At 33.8% G+C, this 22,910-nt stretch overlaps 1 protein-coding gene across 30 annotated transcripts in view; it reads right to left on the bottom strand.

Moving 5' to 3' along the window:
- The window catches only part of TBC1D5 (TBC1 domain family member 5), a 529,331-nt gene that overhangs the window by 336,144 nt on the left and 170,277 nt on the right, over window positions 1-22,910 (bottom strand). For 8 of the 30 annotated variants that reach the window (XM_072726774.1, XM_072726773.1, XM_072726763.1 and 5 more), the window contains one exon: window positions 1,307-1,438. The exons of 8 other annotated variants lie outside the window; for them this stretch is intronic. In XM_072726774.1, the coding sequence (XP_072582875.1) occupies window positions 1,307-1,403 (97 nt within the window). In that variant the 5' untranslated portion in view covers window positions 1,404-1,438. Of the gene's footprint in view, window positions 1-1,306; window positions 1,439-4,166; window positions 4,219-9,134; window positions 9,259-22,910 lie in introns of all 30 variants that reach the window. 14 more of the 30 variants (XM_072726780.1, XM_072726770.1, XM_072726771.1 and 11 more) reach the window with 3 other exon arrangements.

Here is a 22,910-nt window from a genome sequence, read left to right as displayed (position 1 = left end):
AAAATTTTGGTGAAATTATTTTATATGCTTATAACAAAAATATATTTACTTTTAAAATATCCACATAGATGAGTTTGTAAGATACTTTGACTTATTTAATAATTAGTGCTTCTTATAAATTATTACATTTAGGAAAAAAATCACCAGGAGATGTAGTATTATTACCACTGAAATTAAGATGCTGACACTAAAATGAGACACTAACAATTTTTTCATATTATCAAAACTTTGAACAATCTTTCTGAGACCTTTTCAATAAACATACATATAAAAATAAAAAGTAAAAATAAAAAGTAAAATCACAAAATAAGTTGTAAGGCAAATTACACTATTTTTACTGAAAACAACAATGGCATTTGTATGACTCAGAAGATAGTAAAAATGCATAAAAACCATTAACACACTCCATAAAGTCAAATCTTGTGCACAAAAGAAGTAACCACTTTAAGGAATCAATCATTCTTTCTAAATTCCCAAAACACAAGTTAATAGCAAACTTTTGAACCAATATTGAAAAAAAAATTATCTGAAATAAAATATATGTGAATCATTCTAATTACGATTTTTAAAAATAGATCTTGTAATCCTGAGGTATCTATTTCAGGAGTAAAAAAATTTCTAATAGTTACCTGAGTCAATGAATCAATCAAAAATAAAGTTAAGGCTTTAAGAATTTGCAAACTGACCACTTCCTTTTCTGAGATGCTATAGTATTACTAATATGAATAAACAAAACAGGGTTCTGAAATATACATATTTGATAAATTTTTACAAGGTACCCTGAATACAGTTTACCTTTTACAGTCTCTTTTACTCCTTCAACAATTTAAATGCACAGATCTTCAAAAGTACAACACAAACTTCAATTAGTTTAAAAAAGGAGAGACAGAGATGAAGGAGAGAATAAGGCAAGTCTTTTATCTCAGAATAGTGTCAACTTACTTTTAAAGGCAAAAATTCCTTACAAAATCAAGACCAAAAGCTTCGAGTTCTTTAAAATAAGTTTGACAAAGACCATTTTGATTTCAACATTCTTATGCTGAGGTAACTGTTTATCATTTTTTTTTTTTAAGAATGACAGTGCATTAAACATTTGGCTAATGCTTCTGTCTATAATTGAAAGTTGATGTTTTGTGGTATTCATTAGTGTCAGAGTGCTCTCTACCTATCCAGTGGAGTATGCTTCAAGATGCCCTGCTCAGCTTCATGTAAAGAATTACACACATAAGGCAGGCAAAGCTAATAACTAGAGGCTCTCTCCTTGGTTTTCCAGTAGCCACATAATGCATCTGCATACAAAACTCACCTCCAGTCTTGTTTGAGTAACTCGACAAGGGGTCAATGCCCACTTCTTGTTCTTCTGGCTGCAGAGGATGTCTAGTTTCAGATAAGGAATGATACATTGTGAAAACCAGACAATATCATCAAAAGTGACTACCTGGGAAATTAGAGAGAGAGAGAGAGAGAAAGAAAGAGAGAAAGAAATGGTATTTTTTCTTATTGCTATGACTAGAAATAAATACGCGATTGAAATGATTAAATGAGCATTACAGACATTAACAAGTTTTCCACAGGCTTCAGGGACTGTTAAAACACATTGGCAGGCATATGCAAAGAAGTGAAAAGTGGCACAAAATTTCCATTTCAACAATTTCTCCCCAAATTTGTACTTCACTGGTAACCATTACCTCAATGTTCAATCACATTTACTTTCAATAAACTTCTGTACAAAATGTTGAATTTTAAGTTAAATTATTGTCTCATTTATAACATCTTTTTGTTTTGTTACCAAAATAATACATTTACAATAGAAACTTTCAAAATATGGAAAATATAGCATATCTAAATCATTCATAATTGTATGAACTAAAAACAGAAGCCCTCTTAACATTTCATTTCAAAAAATATATTTTTTTGTGATCTAACATACTAAATATACTGATTATATAAATTATTGTGGGTATTTTCCATCCCATTAAAAAATACCATATTATCACTTCAAATAAACCCCTAGTATTCCATTAAATAGTTATAATGATGTATATAACCAATTCCTTTTTAGTAAACAGAATGCTTTCAGTTGTTTAACACTATAAACAGTTTCATGGTGAGTATCTTTTAGTAATATTTCTATGCAACATCTATGATTATTTCCTTAAGATAAATTTGGGAGGTCACTGCTGGGCCAAAACATGTATTTAAAAAAATAAGACTCTATAGCAAGTTTTGGCAAATTGTACTCTAGAAAGGTTTTTATGTAAGACAATTCATTCCCGTGGACCCTCATTAACAATGGGTTGGGTAATTCATTTTATCGAATGTGAGAGGCACATTTTATATTGCATTTGCTTGACAACTAGTGAGATCACCAAAGATTCATATGTTTTCTCTGATATTTATTTATTATCTTTTGTGGATGGAGTTTATTATTATGATTGTCTTCATAATTTGTAAGTATGCTTTAAATATTAGGAATATTAAACCTTTGTCATATGATAGATATTTTTCTCAGAGTGTGTCAGTCTTCAAATAACATGGTGTTCTTGTGACATTAAGTAATTTTTTCATTTCTGTGTACACAATAATATCTATATCTCCTTTATGGTTTCCACCTCTGGTATTATTACACTTACAAAGGTAAGATTATATAAATAACCACCTATTTTGTTTAGTCATTTTGAAGTTTTTCCTCCTGTATTCTGATTTCTAGAAATGATTTCAACTTAAACAAAGATGTTTTTAATTAATTATTGAACTTTGTTTTTTAAAGATTTATTTATGATAGACAGAGAGAGAGAGAGAGAGAGGGAGACACAGGAGGAGGGAGAAGCAGGCTCCATGCCAGGAGCCCAATGTGAGACTCGATCCCAGGAATCCTGGGCCAAAGGCAGGCGCTAAACCACTGAGCCACCCAGGGATCCCCTATTATTGAACTTTTTAAGCTACACTAACCACTTAAAAATTTTTTAATGTCTGTAAGATACAGATAACTGTACTAAATCAGAATCTTTTGAAAAAATAAATGGGCTCACTATTTTTCATCCAAAATAATGTAATACATGAAATTTTAAATTTCAAGAGAGAGGAGAGACATGATATAGGAAGAGTAAATGAGGAATGATAAGTTGGAAAAGCAAGCCCAACCAAAATGAGTATATAATTTTCCAGGATATGGACTCCAGTTATGAAGAAAAGGTTCCAGAGAAGCCCATGAATACACAAATCTTTGACCTTCTTCCCAACACAAAATTCTCCTCTATCCTTTATTTCTCCCCCAAAACATCTCACTCTGTAGAACAGTCTTGTACATTTTCTGAGTTTACCAGAACCCTCCAACTCTCACCTACTTGCATAGTCTGATAGTAAAAAATCCTTTCCACCTTATATTGTGGCTAAAGCAAAAGCAAAGGGGTAGGCAAAATCAACTTTAGAGAAAGCAGAAAACTTTCATTGCCAACATACAGTAAGATTTTCTAAAGCCATAAATCAAGTCCTAAATCCAAAAATCTAGACAGCCGTCAGTTATTTGCTTATGTGTGCAAATCAATCAACATATATTTAGCACTTAAAATACTGAAGGAATTCTGGAGAATATAATCTAGTAGAGGACAACAAAAAGTAAATGATCGGTTATATATATTATAAAACAGAATCTGATAAATTTTGCTGATCAAATGAATAAACAGATTAATAAAGTTCTCTGCTATGGAGAAGTAAGGACCACCAAACTCAAATGCCTAATGGGGTCAAGCAAAAAAGCATTATTAATCAAAATCAGCAATGATTGAGAAATGAATATAAGTCAAAAACCACATTTTTTCTTAAAGATTTTATTTATTTATTTATGAGAGACACAGAGAAAGAAGCAGAGACACAGGCAGAGGGAGAAGCAGGCTCCATGTAGGAAGCCTGATGTGTGACTTGATCCTGGAATTCTAGGATCACACCCTGAGCCGAAGGTAGATGCTTAACCACTGAGCCACGCAGGCATACCAAGTCAAAACCACTTTAAATGCTTCATGTATACTCATCATTTCATCCTCCCAACAGGGCTACTGACATACCATCCTTATCCTTTTCATTTTACCAGAGAGAAAATGGAGGGATTAACTAATTTGTCTACAGTCACACTAGTAGTAAGCGCTGATGCCAGAATTTGAACCTACCTTGTCTAGCTCCAGAGATCACATTCTTTACTCTGGCACTATATTTGGCTTTCTGTAATTCAATCAGACAAACAGACAAGGTATAAAACAAAGGAGTACAAGGGGATGGGGTCTGTGAACAACTAAAACACCCTATACTCTGCTTTGATTTATTCAAGACAAGCTAGAAACCCAGAATTTTATGTGAAATCTCTTTAAAGTGCTGGTAAATAATTCAAATTAAAAAAAAAACTGTGTGGAACAGATTAAACACATTTCAAAACTGTATTTGGCCCATGGACAACTATTTTAATGTTAAGATACATATTCTCCATACATTTTGTTATACTTTTGAAAATAGGAGAGAAAACATTTGAAAATGCATATTCCAAGAGCCAGATTTCCATAAAATTTCTTTAATGTCCTAGACATGTTTTCATATCATTACCTTAATTCTTTCTTATTATAGTACAATTCCACTGTTATAGACTTTATATACCTAAAATATACAAAAAGGGGATTTTATGTACTTTGAACTTTATGAGAAATAAACAAGTAACTACCAAACTGATATCAAAGTATATTTTTAAATGGAACTTTAAAAAATACCTACACCTTTTTTTTTAATACCTACCTTTCATAGCTAAAATACTCTACAACATGATGATGCTTATATATTCATTCAAGATTTTCAAAGATACTTAAGATCTTTTTGACTCCTAAGAGAAAGTTAAGTTCAAGAAGTCATCACCGATTTAAGTAATAATTCTTTAGAAACTGACCTCTATGGTTATAACTGATAACCAACATATAAAATTTACCAAATACAGGAGTCTACAACTAGTCTGTGAATAAGGGACAAGCAGGGCCAGGTAGGGGGCCATGGAATCAGGCTCACAAAAATCCCAAAAATTTGGAGATGAAAGGAAACCAAAAATAAATAAACCAGACCATCCTATCCCAGGTGCTAAGGGTGGAGTCCTGTTATAACAGTCACTTGTAACCAAGAAAGAATTACAAGACCCTAAAAAGTAAGCCACGCAAGGTGTTACCACTAGTCCTTAACTCAATGATGTTATCAATAGAGATGTTAAAAGAATTTAGGTTTCCTGGTTGCCTTCCAATAAAAGACCAACCCTACAAGCCCCCAGTGGCAACCCTGTAGGAACCCCTCTCACTCCTGAGAACTTTCTCTGTATCTTTGCTTAATAAACTTCTATCTCTTTATTCACTCTCCTTTATCCAGGAGACTCATTCTTCAACTCTGTGAGACAAGAACCTAACTCTCCCACTTCAATCTGTATAATCAGGCATCTACTATATTCTAATTTATTATACCTATAGATCGAAACTGAATCACCGAAATTCTTTTATATTCAAATAAAGTAAACCACCTGAAAAGTAATAATGAGTTACTTTCAAGAAATTGAAGAAAAAGTCTCATAACATTCTTACTTTTCTTTGAATTATGGATTTAAATAATAATCTGGCTCAAAAGTAACTTACTAAGCAGATATTGCTTTGTTTTTTTGTTGTTTGGTTTTATTTTTTTATTTTGTTTTTAATCTTAATTCTAGTGTAGTTAACATACAGTGTTATATTAGTTTTAAGCATACAATATAGTGATTCAACAATCTTTTACCTAGAAAGATCAGACCATAGGGAAATATTTGAATTCAAATAGAGAATTAAGGCAATTTTTTAACCTGAAAATTTTAAGATAATTGCTATTAAGTCAAAATGGCATAAACATTTTGAAATGCACAATGCACCATTACATCTTTTACCTCTATTACAAACCCAGACTTCTATATTTGGTATGCCTTAATCTTTTTTATATAAAAAGCAGATAGAAAAATATGTAATGACCAAAAATATGTATCTTAGAGTAAATGACTACTAAAATCCATAATTGATAGATTTCAGTTTTCTTAAATGTCATTCTGTCTCTAGAATTTCCCACAAAACCCTCAGAATTGTTAAAACTGAAGGCAATCTTATTTTTTCTAATTTAGAACATGCAGCAATATACCTTCCAAGACGTGAGAAAGGAGATATCCCTTCTTTGCTACATTACTATAAATAACAGTTAAATTTCCTGCTCCACATAAACTCAAAATTCACAAAACTCAAAATTGGTTGTGCAATATGGTTTTACTGCTATCCTGGTCATAGGAATTGACACTTTAGGCTAAAACTGCCATTTATAATCCAAGACTAATCTTAAGGACAGTTATATTGGCTTTATAAATCTGGTTCTTGCAATATTAAATCTTAGAATAAAAGTGATCTGCCAGAAAGAAGGAAGGTCTTGTGAAAAATAGTTAATATTTAATGAGAGAGGGTCAGAGTTAAGCACTAAAAGCTTAGAGGACAGTTTTAAAGTATAATATATAAAATTTCAAAACAATATTATTTTCCACATCAAGTGAAGCAATACAAGCAGTCTCAAGTGAAAACTTCCAATTCTTAACATTATACAGACAAAAGGCTAGGTCAGTTCAACATTTTTTTCCTTTTAAAATGGTATCACATCAACAAAGCCTCTAGAAAAATAATTCATTCCCTGTGAATCTGAAGTTCTATGTATTCCAAAGTGTATTCATTCTTTTACAGCTTCTAATACATAGGCAGAGAATTAGCATTCTGAATTGTGTCTTCTAAAGACATCCATATTCAGAAAAGCTCATATAAGCATACTTCATTCATTTAAATTCTTGACTGATGGTAAACTTAAAAGTCAAACACTGAAATGACAGAGTAATATTACTTTACATAAAGATACCTCCCATAAGAAAAGCATATCAAAGAGCTTAAATGAACTATTTCCAGAGCACGATTACGAAAGGGAAAGAGGATATAACATAAATACGTATCTGTCACAGAGAGCATCCATTTACCATGATGGGTATATAACCTAAAACATGACATCTTGGCTATAAAAGCAACAAACTTTGATAGAAGCTGTATTTTCATAATTAAGAGAGTAAGTGAACATTATAGAAGTTTCTATTTAAAAACCTCTTTTATTAAAAAATATTGGCAGCTAGAGGTAAATTTGATGTTTGGGAATAATGATGTTCTGAGGTCTTCATCAGAAGGAAGAGAAGGAGGTGGAAAGGAAGAAGGAAGAAGGAATGAAATAAAAAAGAGAAGAGAGAAGGAAAACAAAGAGAAAGAATAAATCTCCCATTTTTAAACTCTGTCAATCTTGAATGCAAGACAGTTACACTGGACTTTAAGTAAGTTAATTAAGTATTAAAATCAATCATCTGAAAGTCTTAATATTTAATATTGGTTAGATTGTATATCAAAGTAGTTTTATTATTTATTTACTCCAAACCTTTCCAGAATACTTCATCTGACAACAGGGGGTCTGTTTCTCACAAGATAAATGCATCTACAATGCCAAATAAATTATATATAAAAGCATTTGTCTTAATACATGTCATTCAATATTAAATATCGCTCATTGGTAAAATCCTGAACACCTAATTCACTTTTACTAACCACACAACTGTACTATTCAAGGGTTGACAATTAAATAGGTATAGGAACACCGTAAGGGTCTACATACTAAGGACAATGATCAAAAGAAAATTAAAATTATAAGACTTAATTCTGATAGTTTCCAGGCTATCAGAACAAGATGTTTAGGGTAAATCACCCACTATAGAAATAAACTAGATTCATAAATAATATATATAATCAGAAATAAGTAGAATATATGAAATGTTCACAAGTGGGCTTAAGTATTTTATATTACAAAATAAGAATATAATTGGCCTTTCAAATATTCAAATGTTATAAATTAATAGAAAGTGGCAGCACTGACTGTATAAACTAAGAGAAAATTCAGCATTATAAAAAGTGAAAGTGGCCTAACAAAAAGCTCTCCACAGTGTATCCTCATTTAGTCTCAGAGTTCTCTAGAACAGATAGATGCTCAAGATGCAAAGACTGGAAAAGTAGCTCAGCCTAGCGACCAAATCTTTTGTTATTACACAGCCATACAAAAATACTTCCAATTGTTACTGTCCCTATTTTATAGAGAGAACACCTCTATCCTTTAAACTATTTAGTCAGGTTTTCATAAAATCAAGGTAACTATAACAAACAATTAGGAGTTCAAGAAGAATGAGCAATATTTGAAAAGAGAAAACCTTTTTGAAATGTCAGCCTTGAACATCAAAATTATACAGAATGATGAGGAACCAGGCTTATATTGCATATAAATACGAGAGCATATTAGTCTGCATTTAATTACCAGTTCAAACAACAACCTGATCTAACCTTTGACAAGTAAAATAAATGTTCTGAATAATTTAACTAAAGTAAACATTTGCTGTTAATGCTAGCTAATTATAGTAAGAGCTGGAAAGAGAAGGGGAAAAAGAGATGACGAAGAGAAAGAGAGATGAAATTTTTTAAAATTAATACTGAGATCTTCAACTCATTGAAACATCATTTTCAATGAATTTAACTTACGTAAAAGGACAAACTCAGTTGAACATAGCTGCTTTGTAAATACTCAAATAAAGAAACATTATGGCTGATTAGAGATTTTATTCTTTCAGTTGGTAAAAATCACTAGCCTACCATGGAGATAGGAAAACTAGGTATAGATGAATTAGGGTACACCTCTTCATCCAACTAGCTCAAAGTTTAATGAGGAAAGAGCCCAGAAAATAGGTTGCAAGACTTAGCACTAGCTAATTAATTAAAATTATTAACTGACATAAAAATACAGATGCCCAATTAAATTCGAATTTCAGAAAAAAAAGTAATATTTGTAACATATTTATACTAAAAGGTATCCATAATTTACTTGATATTCAAATTTAATTGTGCAACCTGTACTTTATCTAACAACCCTACCAGTAGATAAACAAAGATATCTATGGGAAAATATGTGGTATGCTTATTATAGGAGTCTCAAGGATTAAATGAGATCAAAACTCTGAGAGTAAGATCCCAAAAAAAACTTACCCCAAAGCAGGAAAGAGGTGTTTTTCCAAAGTTCTATGTAGTAATCACTTAATGGAAAAGACAAAGATACACTACTCAAATGACCTGGGCCCACAGCAACTTGTCTTTCAATCTCCCTAAGTAACTGCAAAGAAATATAATAATAAACAAATGAACAAACCAACTTTTTAATGGCAATCATCAGCTACCAAATGCAGAAAAATGAAACAATCTGACAAAAACCTAAGAGTTGCTGAGAACTCAGCTGAATGGAGACAGAGTACATGACTATTTTTATAGGGAGATTGTCTTTACCCCTAAGGAATATAGGTGCATTAAGGGAAAAAAACAAAAGACAACACAGAGAAAACTGAACTTTGTTAGCTTGTTGAGATCACTCTTACTCAAATATATATTTTCATTCTCATATTGTAAATAAAATGTTAGTAAATATGCATGATACTACATTAGAATCTAAGCTCTGAATGTGACCTTAAATTTAAAAAAAAAATAATGCATAATGTGAAGACATGTTAAACTCCATATGAAAACGCCAATTTAACTGATTAGTGACTTCAAAAATGACTAGCTTATTTGCTCATGTGGTAGTAGCTTCTATATATTTGGCATAAGAACCAAGAAGCCTGTTTGAACACAAAAATGTTTCGACTATAATAGAAGAGCATCATTATTTATAGGGACAAGAAAAATTCCAATTCTCCAACCTAAAGACGTATAAATATATATAGATATTCTACAATTCTACAGAAAATAACAATCACTTAAAAGAGTAACTTGTCTAAAATAATGAATTTGGAAAGTGATAGGAAAGAGTTAGGACTTGAAGGATTGTCTCAGTCTTTGTTATCCCGTGTTGATTGTAATGGTTCCATCTTTTCCATCTCCAAAAGAGACTTGTGTACATATAACTTCTGTGTTTACTAACACCCAAACCATTTAGATGTTCATTTAAGAAAACAGAAGTATATATATAGCTTAACAATGTAAACATTATGGGCCATCAAAATGAGACTAAAATTGTCTACATTTCGTTTTTACAAGATGGTAAATTTAAAGCACTGATGAAATGAAAGATAAAGAAAGAAGAGTTAAGTATAAAAGACAGAAAATGAAACACAATGTTCACATGATATCCATGATATCCTGATGTCACAAGGCATAAGGGTTCTATAGCTACTATTGAAGAATTTTTCAAGACATCAATGCATACTGAAAAACCAGAAAAATTCCTTGAATGCCATGTAGAACAAATGAAGACCTGAAAGGGTTGATGAAAGAGTGCAATTAACAAAACAACAAATACACAAATAGTAATGTGGGTATACACGGGGACAAGAGAGAGGCTACACAAACCATATTCCAACAGCCAGACAGTTTTACTAATAAATATACATACTTCTTCCTGTGTATATACTCTAGCAGAAGACAGTAGCACATTTTCTCAAAAACTTCACGGAACAATAAGTGTTTAAAAGATAAGTACATTAGGCATATATATTTCTTAGCATACTGATTTAAATAAAAACACTGCACAATTTCTAAAATTTTCATAATGTATGCCTAAACCTCAGCAAACACACTTAAGGTGGACTATAAACTTCATGCCATGCTTTACCATTTACAAAACAAGGACACAGTCACCTGGAATTATAATGTGCTATTTATGTATTGAGTTAAGTAAATGGAGATCTGAAGTTTTGAAAACTGTTTAGGAAAAAAAAGAAAAAGAAAACTGTTTTAGGACCTGGAAATTTTATCTTAACTTCTAACAGAACTAACTAAACATGATCAAGCACTTTAGGTGACATTATCATAAGGTAATTTTTTCCTACCGAGGCTTTTGAAACCAGATAATAATCCCCCCTCCCCCCCCCCACCCCACAAACCCAAATATACTCTCACTTTGCAAAAAAAACAGAAGATTTATTTATTTAAGCAAGGAAGAGAGCACAACCAGGGAAGAGAGGGAGAGAAGTAGGATCCCCGCTGAGTAGGAAGCCCGATGCAGGGCTCAATTCCAGGACCCTGGGATCATGACCTAAGCCAAAGGCTCAGTAATAAGGGAACATAAGTGGTCAAAGCAGTAAACTTATATAGTTACACAAATACATTGGTATGATCTTTTCTCTTTCTTGTATGAGAAACTAATATTTTGCATTTTAGTATGACATGGATTATTTTTATATGTCATGCACATCTTCTTGGAACATTAGGATTATTTTGTACAAAATTATTCCAGCAATTTACTGACAGAGGAATTTTAAACCCCCAAAAAATGTATGAAAACTAATCCATATTTTTCAGTAACTACTAAAATTTCACAATGGACATAGTGACTGAAATTCTTTTTTTTTTTTTTTTTTTTTCTTTTTAAAGATTTCATTTGGGCAGCCCCAGTGGCTTAGCAGTTTAGCACCGCCTTCAGCCCAGGGCATAATCCTGGAGACCCAGGATCAAGTCCCACGTCGGGCTCCCTGCGTGGGGCCTGCTTCTCCCTCTGCCTCTCTCTCTAATAAATAAATAAAATCTTAAAAAAAAAAAAGATTTCACTTATTTATTCATGAGAGACACAGGGAGAGAGGCAGAGACGTAGGCAGAGGGTGAAGCTGCTCTCCGCCAGGAGCCTGATGTAAGACTTGATCCTAGAACTCTGGGATCAAGCCCTGAGCTGAAAGCAGATGCTGACCCACTGAGCCACCCAGGCATCCCTGAAATTCTTGATATATACTTTCTTTAAACCATCTCATTTCAAAAATTATTTTATTACATACCCCGTCTAAGTCTATGAGCTCTTAGGCAGGCCTTATACATACATCCATAGTTAAATAAGCAACCAAATATAAAAACGGATCATGAAAAAGTCTTCATGGGAATCATGTTAATGCAAAACTAAATTTTAAGATATATCTTAACATTTAATGCAATCTTATTGATGACAAATCTAGTAATTTTAATCTATAAGTGAAATTGCTAGATCAAATTGTTTGCCTACCTTTAACAAAATATTGCCAAAATTCTACTCAAAGTGGCTATACCAATTTACGTTTTGGTATGGGACAGTTGCTTTTTCTCTACACCCCTGCTAGCTCTTAGTATCATGAGCCTTTTTCTTCCCCCCAATCTGAATGGTATGAAGTGGTATCTCATTGTGGTTTTTATTAGCATCTCCCTGACTACTTCCTGATTGAAAATCCTTTCATCTGTTCTATTAGTCAGGGTTCTCCAGAGAAACAAACCAATAGAAGATTTCAGAGAAAAAAAACAGGAAAAAGAGGGAGTTTTATTATAAGGAATTGGTTCTCACAATTATACACCTGGCAAGTTCAACTGGTAAGGATAGGAAGATAGGCTGGAGATGCAGGAAAAGCCAATGTTCCAGTTCAAAGGCTGTCAGATAGGAGAAGCCAATGATATGGTTGGAAGGCCATTAGACAGAAAGAAATGATGCAGATGAAGTCCCAGTCAGTCTGCAATAGAATTCCTTTTGCCAGGAGTAAGGTCAGGCTTTTGTTCTATTCAGCACTTCAACAAATTAGTTAAGGCCCACCCACGTTATAAAGGCCAATCTGCTTCTGCCCGTTTAACTACTCATTTCATCCAGAACACCCTCACAAAAACACCTGCAATAATGTCTGACCAAATATCTAGGAATACCTGTGGCCCACTCAAGTTGATGCATAAAAGTAAACTCTCTCATCTATATACTAGCCATTTGGGTCTCCTTTTCTAAGAGCTTCCTATTCATATCTTTTGCCCAGTTTTCAGCCATGTGGTGGGCCTATGCTTGATAATTTATAGGATTTAAAAATAAATAAATAAATCCTGGATACATAGTAACTTTATTTTTTTTTAAGATTTTATTTATTCATGAGAGACATAGAAAGAGAGGCAGAGACACAGGCAGAGGGAGAAGCAGGCTCCATTGCAGGGAGCCCAATGTGGGACTCGATCCTGGGACTCAAGGATCAGGCCCTAGGCTGAAGGCACGCGCTCAACCACTGAGCCACCCAGGCATCCCCATAGTAACTTTAATACAGTATTAAAAAAAAAATCACAAGTATGGGGATGCCTAGGTGGCTCAGTGGTGGAGTGTCTACCTTCAGCTCAGGTCATGATCCCAGAGTGTCTTGACACTGAGAATCTGCATCAGGCTCCCTGTTCAGTGGGGAGTCTGCCTTGCCCTATCCCCCAGCTCATGCTCTCTCTCTCTCTAATCTGAAAGAAAGAAAGAAAGAAAGAAAGAAAGAAAGAAAGAAAGAAAGAAAGAAAGAAAGAACCAAATTTTCCCTTTGTAAATATGGCATAATGAAAATAGATTATGTTCCTGAACAAAAAAGAAATAAAAAATGATTATAATTTGGTTCAATGCTTTCTCTATGCTAAGAGAGGTATTCAGTACTGATGATAACTAGTATTTTACTAAATGCTTAGTAAATGCCAGACACTGTGCTTTATGTTGTTATCCCATTTAATCTCCTCAGCATCTTACCAGCATCTTATCATTATCATCTCTATTTTATATACGTGGATATTGAAACCAGCAGGTTAAGGATAGCAGCTCAATGGCACACACTAAGAGGATGGGACATGAATTCAGACTTAATTTAGAAATTCATTTTAAGACATCCCTACTGGCTTCCCACTATGTATATTGGCACTAGGAAAGGAACATCACAGAATAAAGAACGAGAAGAGGCAACATCCTTGCTGTCTTGACACTCAGAATCTGATAGGAGGCAAAATACAGAAAATGTACATAGCATGTAATGCAGGACAGCATCCCATAGCAAAGGAGATGTATTAGGAGAGCTCCAGCCCTAAGATGTCAAGAGATAATCATGGTTCCATGATACCTGCTGACATATAAATACATCTACAGGTTCTCAATGCCTTTCATGATCTACCCTCATCTAACTTTCTAATCTTCTCCTTCATATCTTTTCATTTTCTAAAGACATCCACTATTCTCCTACCTCTTTCTATTTATTTGGGCAACTACTCTTGGTCAAGAAAACCTATCCCACTCCATTCCCGTCTCTCTGAAATATTTTCTTAAAAAAAAATAAAAAACGTGATCTGGCAAGTAACAGTAAATATTACTGAATAAATATCTATCAGACCAGATCCTATTAATTACTTCCCAAAGTTCATCTCAATTGCTCCTCCTCCTAACTCCATTCCATTCTGCTCTTAACAGTTAATGTGACCAGACACTGGATCATGTAAAAGCCAAACCCATATTTCTACTTCCAGTAAGGAAAAAGTGAGCAAAAACAGGCTTTCTGTCTTCTGAGAATATGAAATAGCAAGAAGAGTCCTAAGAAGAAAAGCCCCTGCTAGAATATACCAGCATCATACTTCTTTCCATTACTATGCTTTACAATTTCCACAAAAGAAAACTTCCATAATCTACTTTTGTTGACAGAAGTAATAGTCATATTTTCTAGGCTCAATTTGAGGAAATGCCCTTATTAACTATCTGATCGTAGGTAAGCTGGTTAAACTCCTTGTCCCTCAGTTTCTTTAAAGTAAAATGAGAAAATACCCATTTCACAGGTTTTTTGGGGATTAAACTAACAAACCTGAAGAACTGAGCAAAATACTGGGCACATACACAGTAAGCACTCCATAAATACTAGCTATTATTGTTATTACTATCACCATCCTTGCCACTACTCTGATGGAGATGTTTATACGATTGGGTTATTTGAATGAGAGCAAAGACAGAAGGGCACTTTCAGTTCAAAAATACAAATCCTTCAAATAATCCCATAAGATTTGTTCTCTATCTTATATACTGCGATTAGATTTCACATAATATTTTCTCATTTTGTTTACTGAGAAATGAACAAAGGAAGCAGAAACTGGAGAAAGCAGGGGCTACACAGGTGTAACATTCATTTAATTTAGTAAATACGTGTTGGACCCTCCCATATGTTAGCAGCTAATCTAGAAGGTAGTCATTTAGAAGTAAACAAGACAAAGTCTCTGTCCTCAGAGAATTTACATTCTAGGGAAAGACAAACAATAAACTAAGCATAAAAAATAATTGACATGTCAAGAGGTAACATACGTTATGAAGAAAATGTAAATAGGATAAGGGGGCAGAGAATGATGGGGCATGACTAAGAGCTTATTTGGGAGCCAGGAGCTTATTTGTGAAAAGCAGTATTGGGAGGCCCTGAGAAGGTGTTGGCATTTGAATATAGTGAGTGAACAAGCCACTAGATCATTTGAGGGCAACGTTTACTGGGAATATCAAATGCAAAGTCCCTAAAATAGCAAACAGCTAGGAGTTTTGGAGGGATAAAGAAGGGTGGGGCGTGGAGTGAAATGGAGGTGGGAGGGGGAAAGGAGAGGGGCCCCTTATGTCCTTTAGGGCAATGAAAGGACTCTCATTTATACTTTGGATGGAAAGGCATGAGGGGCCTTTGCATGGGAGTGTGAGATGACAAGAAAGAGCTGATGTTACATGTCACAAATGAGGAAAAGCATTGAGCACTTGGGTCAGCCACTCAGGACCTTCTTCAGAAAAGAGTCTTTCCTCAGGAAGTTAAGAATAAAGGTAAAGATCAGTCCTAGAAGTAATTTCAAGACTATGGTATACTAGAAGGAGGAAGGTAAGGTAAAAAGGAGTCACCATAGAAAAAGTATAGCGAAGGACAGAAAACCAAGTCACACAAAAGGGCATCTTGCCAGATGACAGTCCTTAAGATGCTCCAGTATTTTTGGAGAAATGAAATACCTACTATCAAGCAATTAATCAATAAAATTAGAGAGCCATATAATAATATAATACTAAATGTAATTTGATTTTATTTTGTATGAATTCAAGTCCTTTTAGTAAATGACAACTACTGACTACTGAAGGTCAGGATCTCCTTGCCCAGTATCTGTATATCAAGTCCTAATAAGAGAAAATGGAAGGGGAGGATGAACATGTGAATGAGCTGGGGAAAGAAAACCTTGACCCCAACTCACACAAGCTCTGCTTTGTGAGGCACAAAGGCAAAACAAAATTGAAGTCTCTTCTTTCACTAATTAAAAATACTGCCCTTCCTCAAAACTATTTCAGTTAGAAACTGCTAGTGGTAAGACCGCATCAGATAAATTTATTAATAGAATCAGTATAGAATAGATTTTATGAATTGTCTGATAGGTCAACAGACATTTAGTGGTTACTAGCCCTCTCAGCTATAGGATATGAATTACAAGGGACTAAGTTTAGTCAGCTCTAACAAGTCTTCTGGATTTTGGCTTTATGTAGTATATGTATCCATTATTGTACTTTTGTTTCTGGAACAATTTTTAAAGCAGACAAATCTGTAAATCTAGGAACCCAGTGTCTGTCTATAGATGTAGATACATCACATACTCCTTCATTTTACCTCACAGTGAAATAAAATATTACTTTTAAAATATAAGGCGATAGGGCAGCCCCGGTGGCATGCAGTGGTTTAGCACTGCCTGCAGCCCGGGGTGTGATCCTGGAGACCTGGGATCAAGTCCTACGTCGGGCTCCATGCAGGAGCTTCTCCGTCTGCCTGTGTCTCTTCCCCCCTCTCTCTCTCTCTGAATAAATAAATAAATCTTAAAAAAAAATAAATAAATAAAATAAGGTATAAGGCGATACTATCTTTTACTTAAGTAACCAAAATCAAAACTGTAGTTCCTGAAATGTGTGGTGAGGTTTTCTACAGCAATGGCAAAAAGCAGACAAGAGAATTAGTATACATACTTTACTCCCTAAAGAAATAGGTCAAATGAGAACCTCTAGTCCAGAGCTAGTATAACTACACAGAATTAAATAGCTTACATTAGAGATTTTCCATCCTTCAAGATACAAAAGCAATATATCTAATACATTAGGGAAAGAAATTTAATCACAGATTCAAAAATCTTAAACTACTCAAAAAATGTCCATATTCTCTTTATTAGTGGAAAATAAGTCTGAAATATAAAAAGATGCCCCTTGGGATGTCAAGTATGTCTCCTATCTAAATCTTATTAAACGTATATGTATATAGGTCAATGGATAAAGCAAATTTAAGCTAGAACAGAAAATCTGATTCAGATTCAAATTAACATCTTCCTTTTACCTATTCCTTCTGGCAGTACTTGAAAAATCTGTAGCAACAAACTATCACTTCATTATCTTCCCACAAGATACTGGTTTTCTCTAACACTTCACAATGCCTCTGAGATAGCATATCTGACATAACACCTCCACTTCTCTCCAGAATTTAACAAGATAAAGAAAAGGCAGGAAGAAAGTAGTCAATGTTGGTGTTACACATGCAAGAATCCACCATGAACATTCAAATTAAATATATACCTCAAACCATTTTAACTATTTTTCCATAAAGGTATCTGACATGTTCTGAGTTCATATTTCCCTTTAAAGCACTTAAGACACTGTAGGGTCATTTATTAGTGTTAACTGATGATGGCATTCAATAGCTAATGGTAGGAGGACCAGATCCATTAAACTTAAATATGACTAAAACAATGTATAGTGTGATTCAAAGGACCCAAAGTGGTTGTTTTAATGATTTTTCTTTAATCATATAAAGCTGAGTAATCAAATATAGTCTTTGAAGAAGGCTACTTACTTTTTTTAACCTAAACAGGATCTCTCAAAGATAAAATAAAATGGTGAGTTCTCAATTCACCTAAGTACTCAATATCAAACTTGCTTATGTAACAATATAAAGTTTAAACTTTATTCTGTGATACTATTAAAATGAAGATGTCATTGAGTAGTTTTACCTACTTTGTAATAATACCCAGAATGTAATGACCTACATGCAAAAACATGCAGGATTTTCAGGGTTGTACCACAAATTAGATCTAGACGTAAGGAAGTTCACGTATTTCTCTCCAACCAATTCCCTCCTCTGAGCCATCCCCCAACAGGTTTATCCCAGTGCTTTTTAGCATCTGTGTGCTTCAGTACAAGCATTCAGAGGGCAGGAATCAGGCCCAGACAATGTGCTCTCATGGCCCCTAGCATAGCTCCATTTGCACATGATGCTTATTAAACCCTAGCTGAAAGGCATTTGACAATACAATTACTGAAAAATTCAATGCTCACCCAGCTTGTGAAATCTTGTGCCTTGTACCTTATGATTTCAGCAGTGCCATGTGTGCTGTGATAGTTAAGGACCTGTCAATGTTTCCATTATAAACTCTGGTTTTCAGAGGTTTGTATCTTGGCCTATAAAAATAGATTCCGGTCTGTAACTTGGCATGGAAAGTACTGGTATCAGCCCAAGAGAACATTTTTTGTTCCAAAGATTAAAATAAAAATCTGTTTCGTAGTTTTAAGTTAAGAGAGTGTTAAAAGGGGGGGAGGGGAGGGTGGGTGGAGTATAGAATGTTTTTAAAAACACACACAAAAAACCAATGCTCTATGTCTCACTACTGCTTCAGTTTTAAATTTTGAAATGATTAACACAATATAAACCAATGATACTGCGTAAATGAAAAACCTAAAAAGAGTTTTAATTAAAAACATTATGGCGGTTACCAAAAAAAAAAATCATAAATTTTTAAACAACTACATATGTAGTATCTCAAATAATCCCCACATTTAAAGATTGTCCAAGTACTCACTGACAGTAAACCAAAACTATTTCAAAGATATGTTTTACCAGATATGTAAAAATTACTTTTTAATGAATCACTAAATGTAGATTTACTTCAGATTAGTGGAGACAATCTTCAATCCTACTTCAATTTATGCATCAAGAAGTTTCTACAGTATATTATAACTTAATGTAAGAAACTGTGAGGTAATCTTTATGCACTGTTTGTTAAAGACACTAGTTTAAGTTTCCTGTTTTCTTTTTAGCTTAACATAGATGTTTTCTTCAAAAATATAACAGCAGTATGTAACACCGGTGTGCTTTCAAATAAACACATTTTGAAACAATAATTTATATTCTGTCAAAGGGGGTATAAACTGGTATAACCTCCTTGAAGGATGATTTGGAAGTAGCTATCAAAATTACCTGTGTATTTGACCTTGTAATTACATTCTTCTTTTTTTTTTAATTACCTTGGATTAGTTTTTTTTTTTTTTTAAGATTTTAAAGATTTTATTTATTTACTCATGAGAGACAGAGGGAGAGAGAGGCAGAGACACAGGCAGAGGGAGAAGCAGGCTCCATGCAGGATGCAGGATGTGGGAATCGATCCCAGGGCTCCAAGATCAGGCCATGGGCTGAAGGCGGAGCTAAACTGCTGAGCCACCTGGGCTGCCCTTGTAATTACATTCTTAAAGAAATTATACTACGAATATACCTGCACATATGAAATAATACAGATATATCTTTTATATATGCATGTGAGTTTCTAGTGTGAATCTTTTTAAAAATATTCTGTACTCCACTCACAAGAATAGTTCTCACGGAATTTTTAAAATAGCAAACTGCTGAACAAACCTAAATGTCCATCAACTGGGAACTTGTTAAATAAGTTATTCTAAAGGCAGACATGGTATTACTATATAGCTTTTAAAAAAGAAGAGGAAGACAAACAAAAGAATGATTCATTGATACAGAAAGTCTTCCAAGGTACATTGATTACTGAAAACAGCAAGGTCCTATGTTACCATCTGTAGAGGGAGAAAAACGAGGAAAGAAGAATATATGGACATATATTGGGGGGGAGAAGAGAGATTTATTTCCTTGCTTTTACATGCATAAAACATTTCTAGAAAGACACACAATAAACTAACAATAAAAATTAAGGTTTCCCATAAAAATAATTTAATAACTTTGGGTACCATTCCTAATCGAGGTCTCAATATCAGGTAATATAACCAAAAGAATATTAGAAAGAAAAAATACATGTAACTCTAAGCTTCTATAATTACTGAAAACAATAAAATTAGGCATTGTACAGTATACTTATATTCGTAATATATGAGTGGTTCTCAAATATTGGTGCATACAGAATCACTTTAAGATCTTACTAAAACACAGATTTTTTGGACTCCACCCTTAGAATTTCTGATCCATAGGTCTGGAACAGAGCCTAAGAATTTGCTTTTTTTTAACTGTCCCCAGGTAAGGTTGCACTGCTGATCCAGAGACCACACTTGGATAACATCTGTTCTAGATAAATGAGTACCTGTTCAAAGTTGTACATAAAAACCCACCTACTACATTATAAATACAATTTCATTATTCCCGATAATACTCAGATAATACGTGTTTTCCTAAAATTTAAGAAATCTGGGTAGTAGGGTAGATAATGCTTTAAATTATTCTAAACGAGGTAAAATAAAGTGCAAGAGGAGACAAGGGAATTAGTTCTATTGTACTTTTCAAACAGCCTCCCATCTCCTGTTTCTGCCACTAGATGGAAACCAGTACAATGATTAGTTGTCAAACTGCAGATATAAATTGAAAAACAGTAAAAGTGAGGTGAAACTTACATTACATAGTATTAATTATAAAGGGACATATATCTGTGGGCCCCTATCCTACATTAACTGTAGAATGGCCATTTTTACTTTTTGATTCATTGTAAATGTCATTAGCCATTGGCCTATCAACCGTATCAACTTCAAAGAGAGTTATTACTAGTTGAATTATGATGCCTCTAAATTCTTATGTTTAATTCCTAACCTCCAGTACCTCAGAGTGTGCTCTTATTTGGAGACAGAGCCTTAAGGAAGAAATGAAGTTAAAATGATATCATGAAGGTGGGCCTTCATGTAATATTACTGGTGTTCTTATTTATAAGTGGTTATAAAAGAAGCCATTTAGACACCTACAGAGGGAAGATGTGAAGACACAGAGAGAAGACAGCCATCTCCAAGCCAAAGACAGGAACCTAGAGCTAGAGCAGTTCCTTCCTCTACAGCCCTCAGAAAGAACCAACACCTACCTCACCTCAGACTTTTAGTATCCAAAACTGTGAGACAGTATATTTCTTTTGTTTCTGGCACTAAGTTTATGACACTTTGCTATGGCAGCCCTAGCAAACCAATACAGGGGCTTTCTCTTTTATTTACTTTTTTTCCACGTTAAAAGGCTGAATGACTACTATAAGCAATGTAATGCATCAAGGGCTAAGACCACAAAAATGAATAATTTTTGTCTTCAAGGAGCTTACAATCTAATGGTTCATTACTTACAGCATAAATATTCACTTAGTCACCACTAAGATTTCAACCATTGTCTCAAGTTTTTGGTGCTTGATTCAATGGGTCATCCACAAAATAAAAGACACCAACACTGTGAATTCCACTTCACTTCTGCCACCATTCCAATTAGAGCACTCTACTTGCTGCCTTAGTGCAAACTTCTCTAACTGGCCTCTTTCCCTCTCTCCAACCTATCACATGCATTGCTGACAACACTCTTCTTGACAGCACCCTTCATCAAAGTTTCCTGATTAAAATGTTTCAATAAAGTTCTTAAAAGAACATTCACTGTTTCCCAATTCAGGTTACAGTCAAGTCAATACTTTCCAAAAGATGTACATAACTTTAAAAACCATCGATTTAGTTTGCACCTAGGAAACTGAAATGTCTTTAAGAGGAGCTATTATTTATAATAAACAGGAGTAGCAATATCATAAAATATCATTTAATACACCTGCACATAACTATGCTCCCTTAAGTAACTCTAAGTCACAGGACTAATGACCTCAGTTTATTAAGCAGTGAGGGTACAAATTGATAGCTGTTCTTAATCTGTGGTTGCCTCATAAAGTATCTGTAACTATCACAGAAATCCTATCTCTAGATTCTGAAACTTCTATGTAAAGTTCTCAAGGGGAATTTATATTTTACACAACTTCATTCTATATTGTGCATTGGGCTTACAAATATGGCCTTAATTACAAATGAAAATTTAACTTTGAATTTCTTGTCAAATTATCAAATGTGTCAACTACTGATTTAACACATTTTTATATAGTTATCCCATTTGTTTTATTTTGATAAAACTGAGAATATTCAATTCCCAGGGAAAAATAATTGTTAGCACTAAATTTTCTCTAGAATTTCTCCTCCCTTTTCTTTTCAACAGTGATCAGTTATATGGTTTAGGAAGCCAACTAGGCTGCTGATACTACTCCATTATGTTACAAGTAAATAAATTTCACACCTTCAAAAATTATTAAAGTGCAAAATAATATTTCTTGGCCTCCTTATACATAATATTCTAGTGTCATTATTTCTTTTAGTTCCCGGAGAGAACATCTCTTATTAGTCCTACAATTAAATGATTCAGCAACCAGCCACACTATCTTTGCCTTTTAACAGTTCCAATCAGTAGCAGATCTAGGTGTAATCAACAGCAGCAGGGGGCTTTAGGAAGCAAAACAAAACAAAAACAGTAGGAATCTTTACTAGAATACAGTAATTGATACAGGGGAACATTATAGGCTATTTTAATCCAAGTTAATCTAAGATATTAGAGTCTGATTTTATAATCAGAAGTGAAAGGAGCAGGACAACTTCTGAGTATCTGAAAACAGAACAAATGTCAAACAGTTAATAAGGTTAAAATGAAAGAGGACGGTTTTCAAATGAATCCTCTCAGTCTCAGAAGGGTCATTACGTCTGTTTTGGTTATTTAGCACCCATTTAGCTGATAAATTAAAGCCCTCCTTACCTCCTACTGCTACCATGCCTAACCAATTTCATATCACATACTTATAAAATTAAGGCATCTCAGAGTAACTAGCAACGCTCTTACTCCTTTAAAGAAACATTTAAAATTTTAGCAACATCAGAACAGTCTTAAAATGTAATTT

This window comes from Vulpes vulpes, chromosome 11 (genome assembly GCF_048418805.1).
Source record: "Vulpes vulpes isolate BD-2025 chromosome 11, VulVul3, whole genome shotgun sequence".
Lineage (NCBI taxonomy): Eukaryota > Metazoa > Chordata > Mammalia > Carnivora > Canidae > Vulpes > Vulpes vulpes.
Note: the sequence above shows the minus strand (reverse complement) of the source record. Positions and strands in the feature narration are given on the sequence as shown.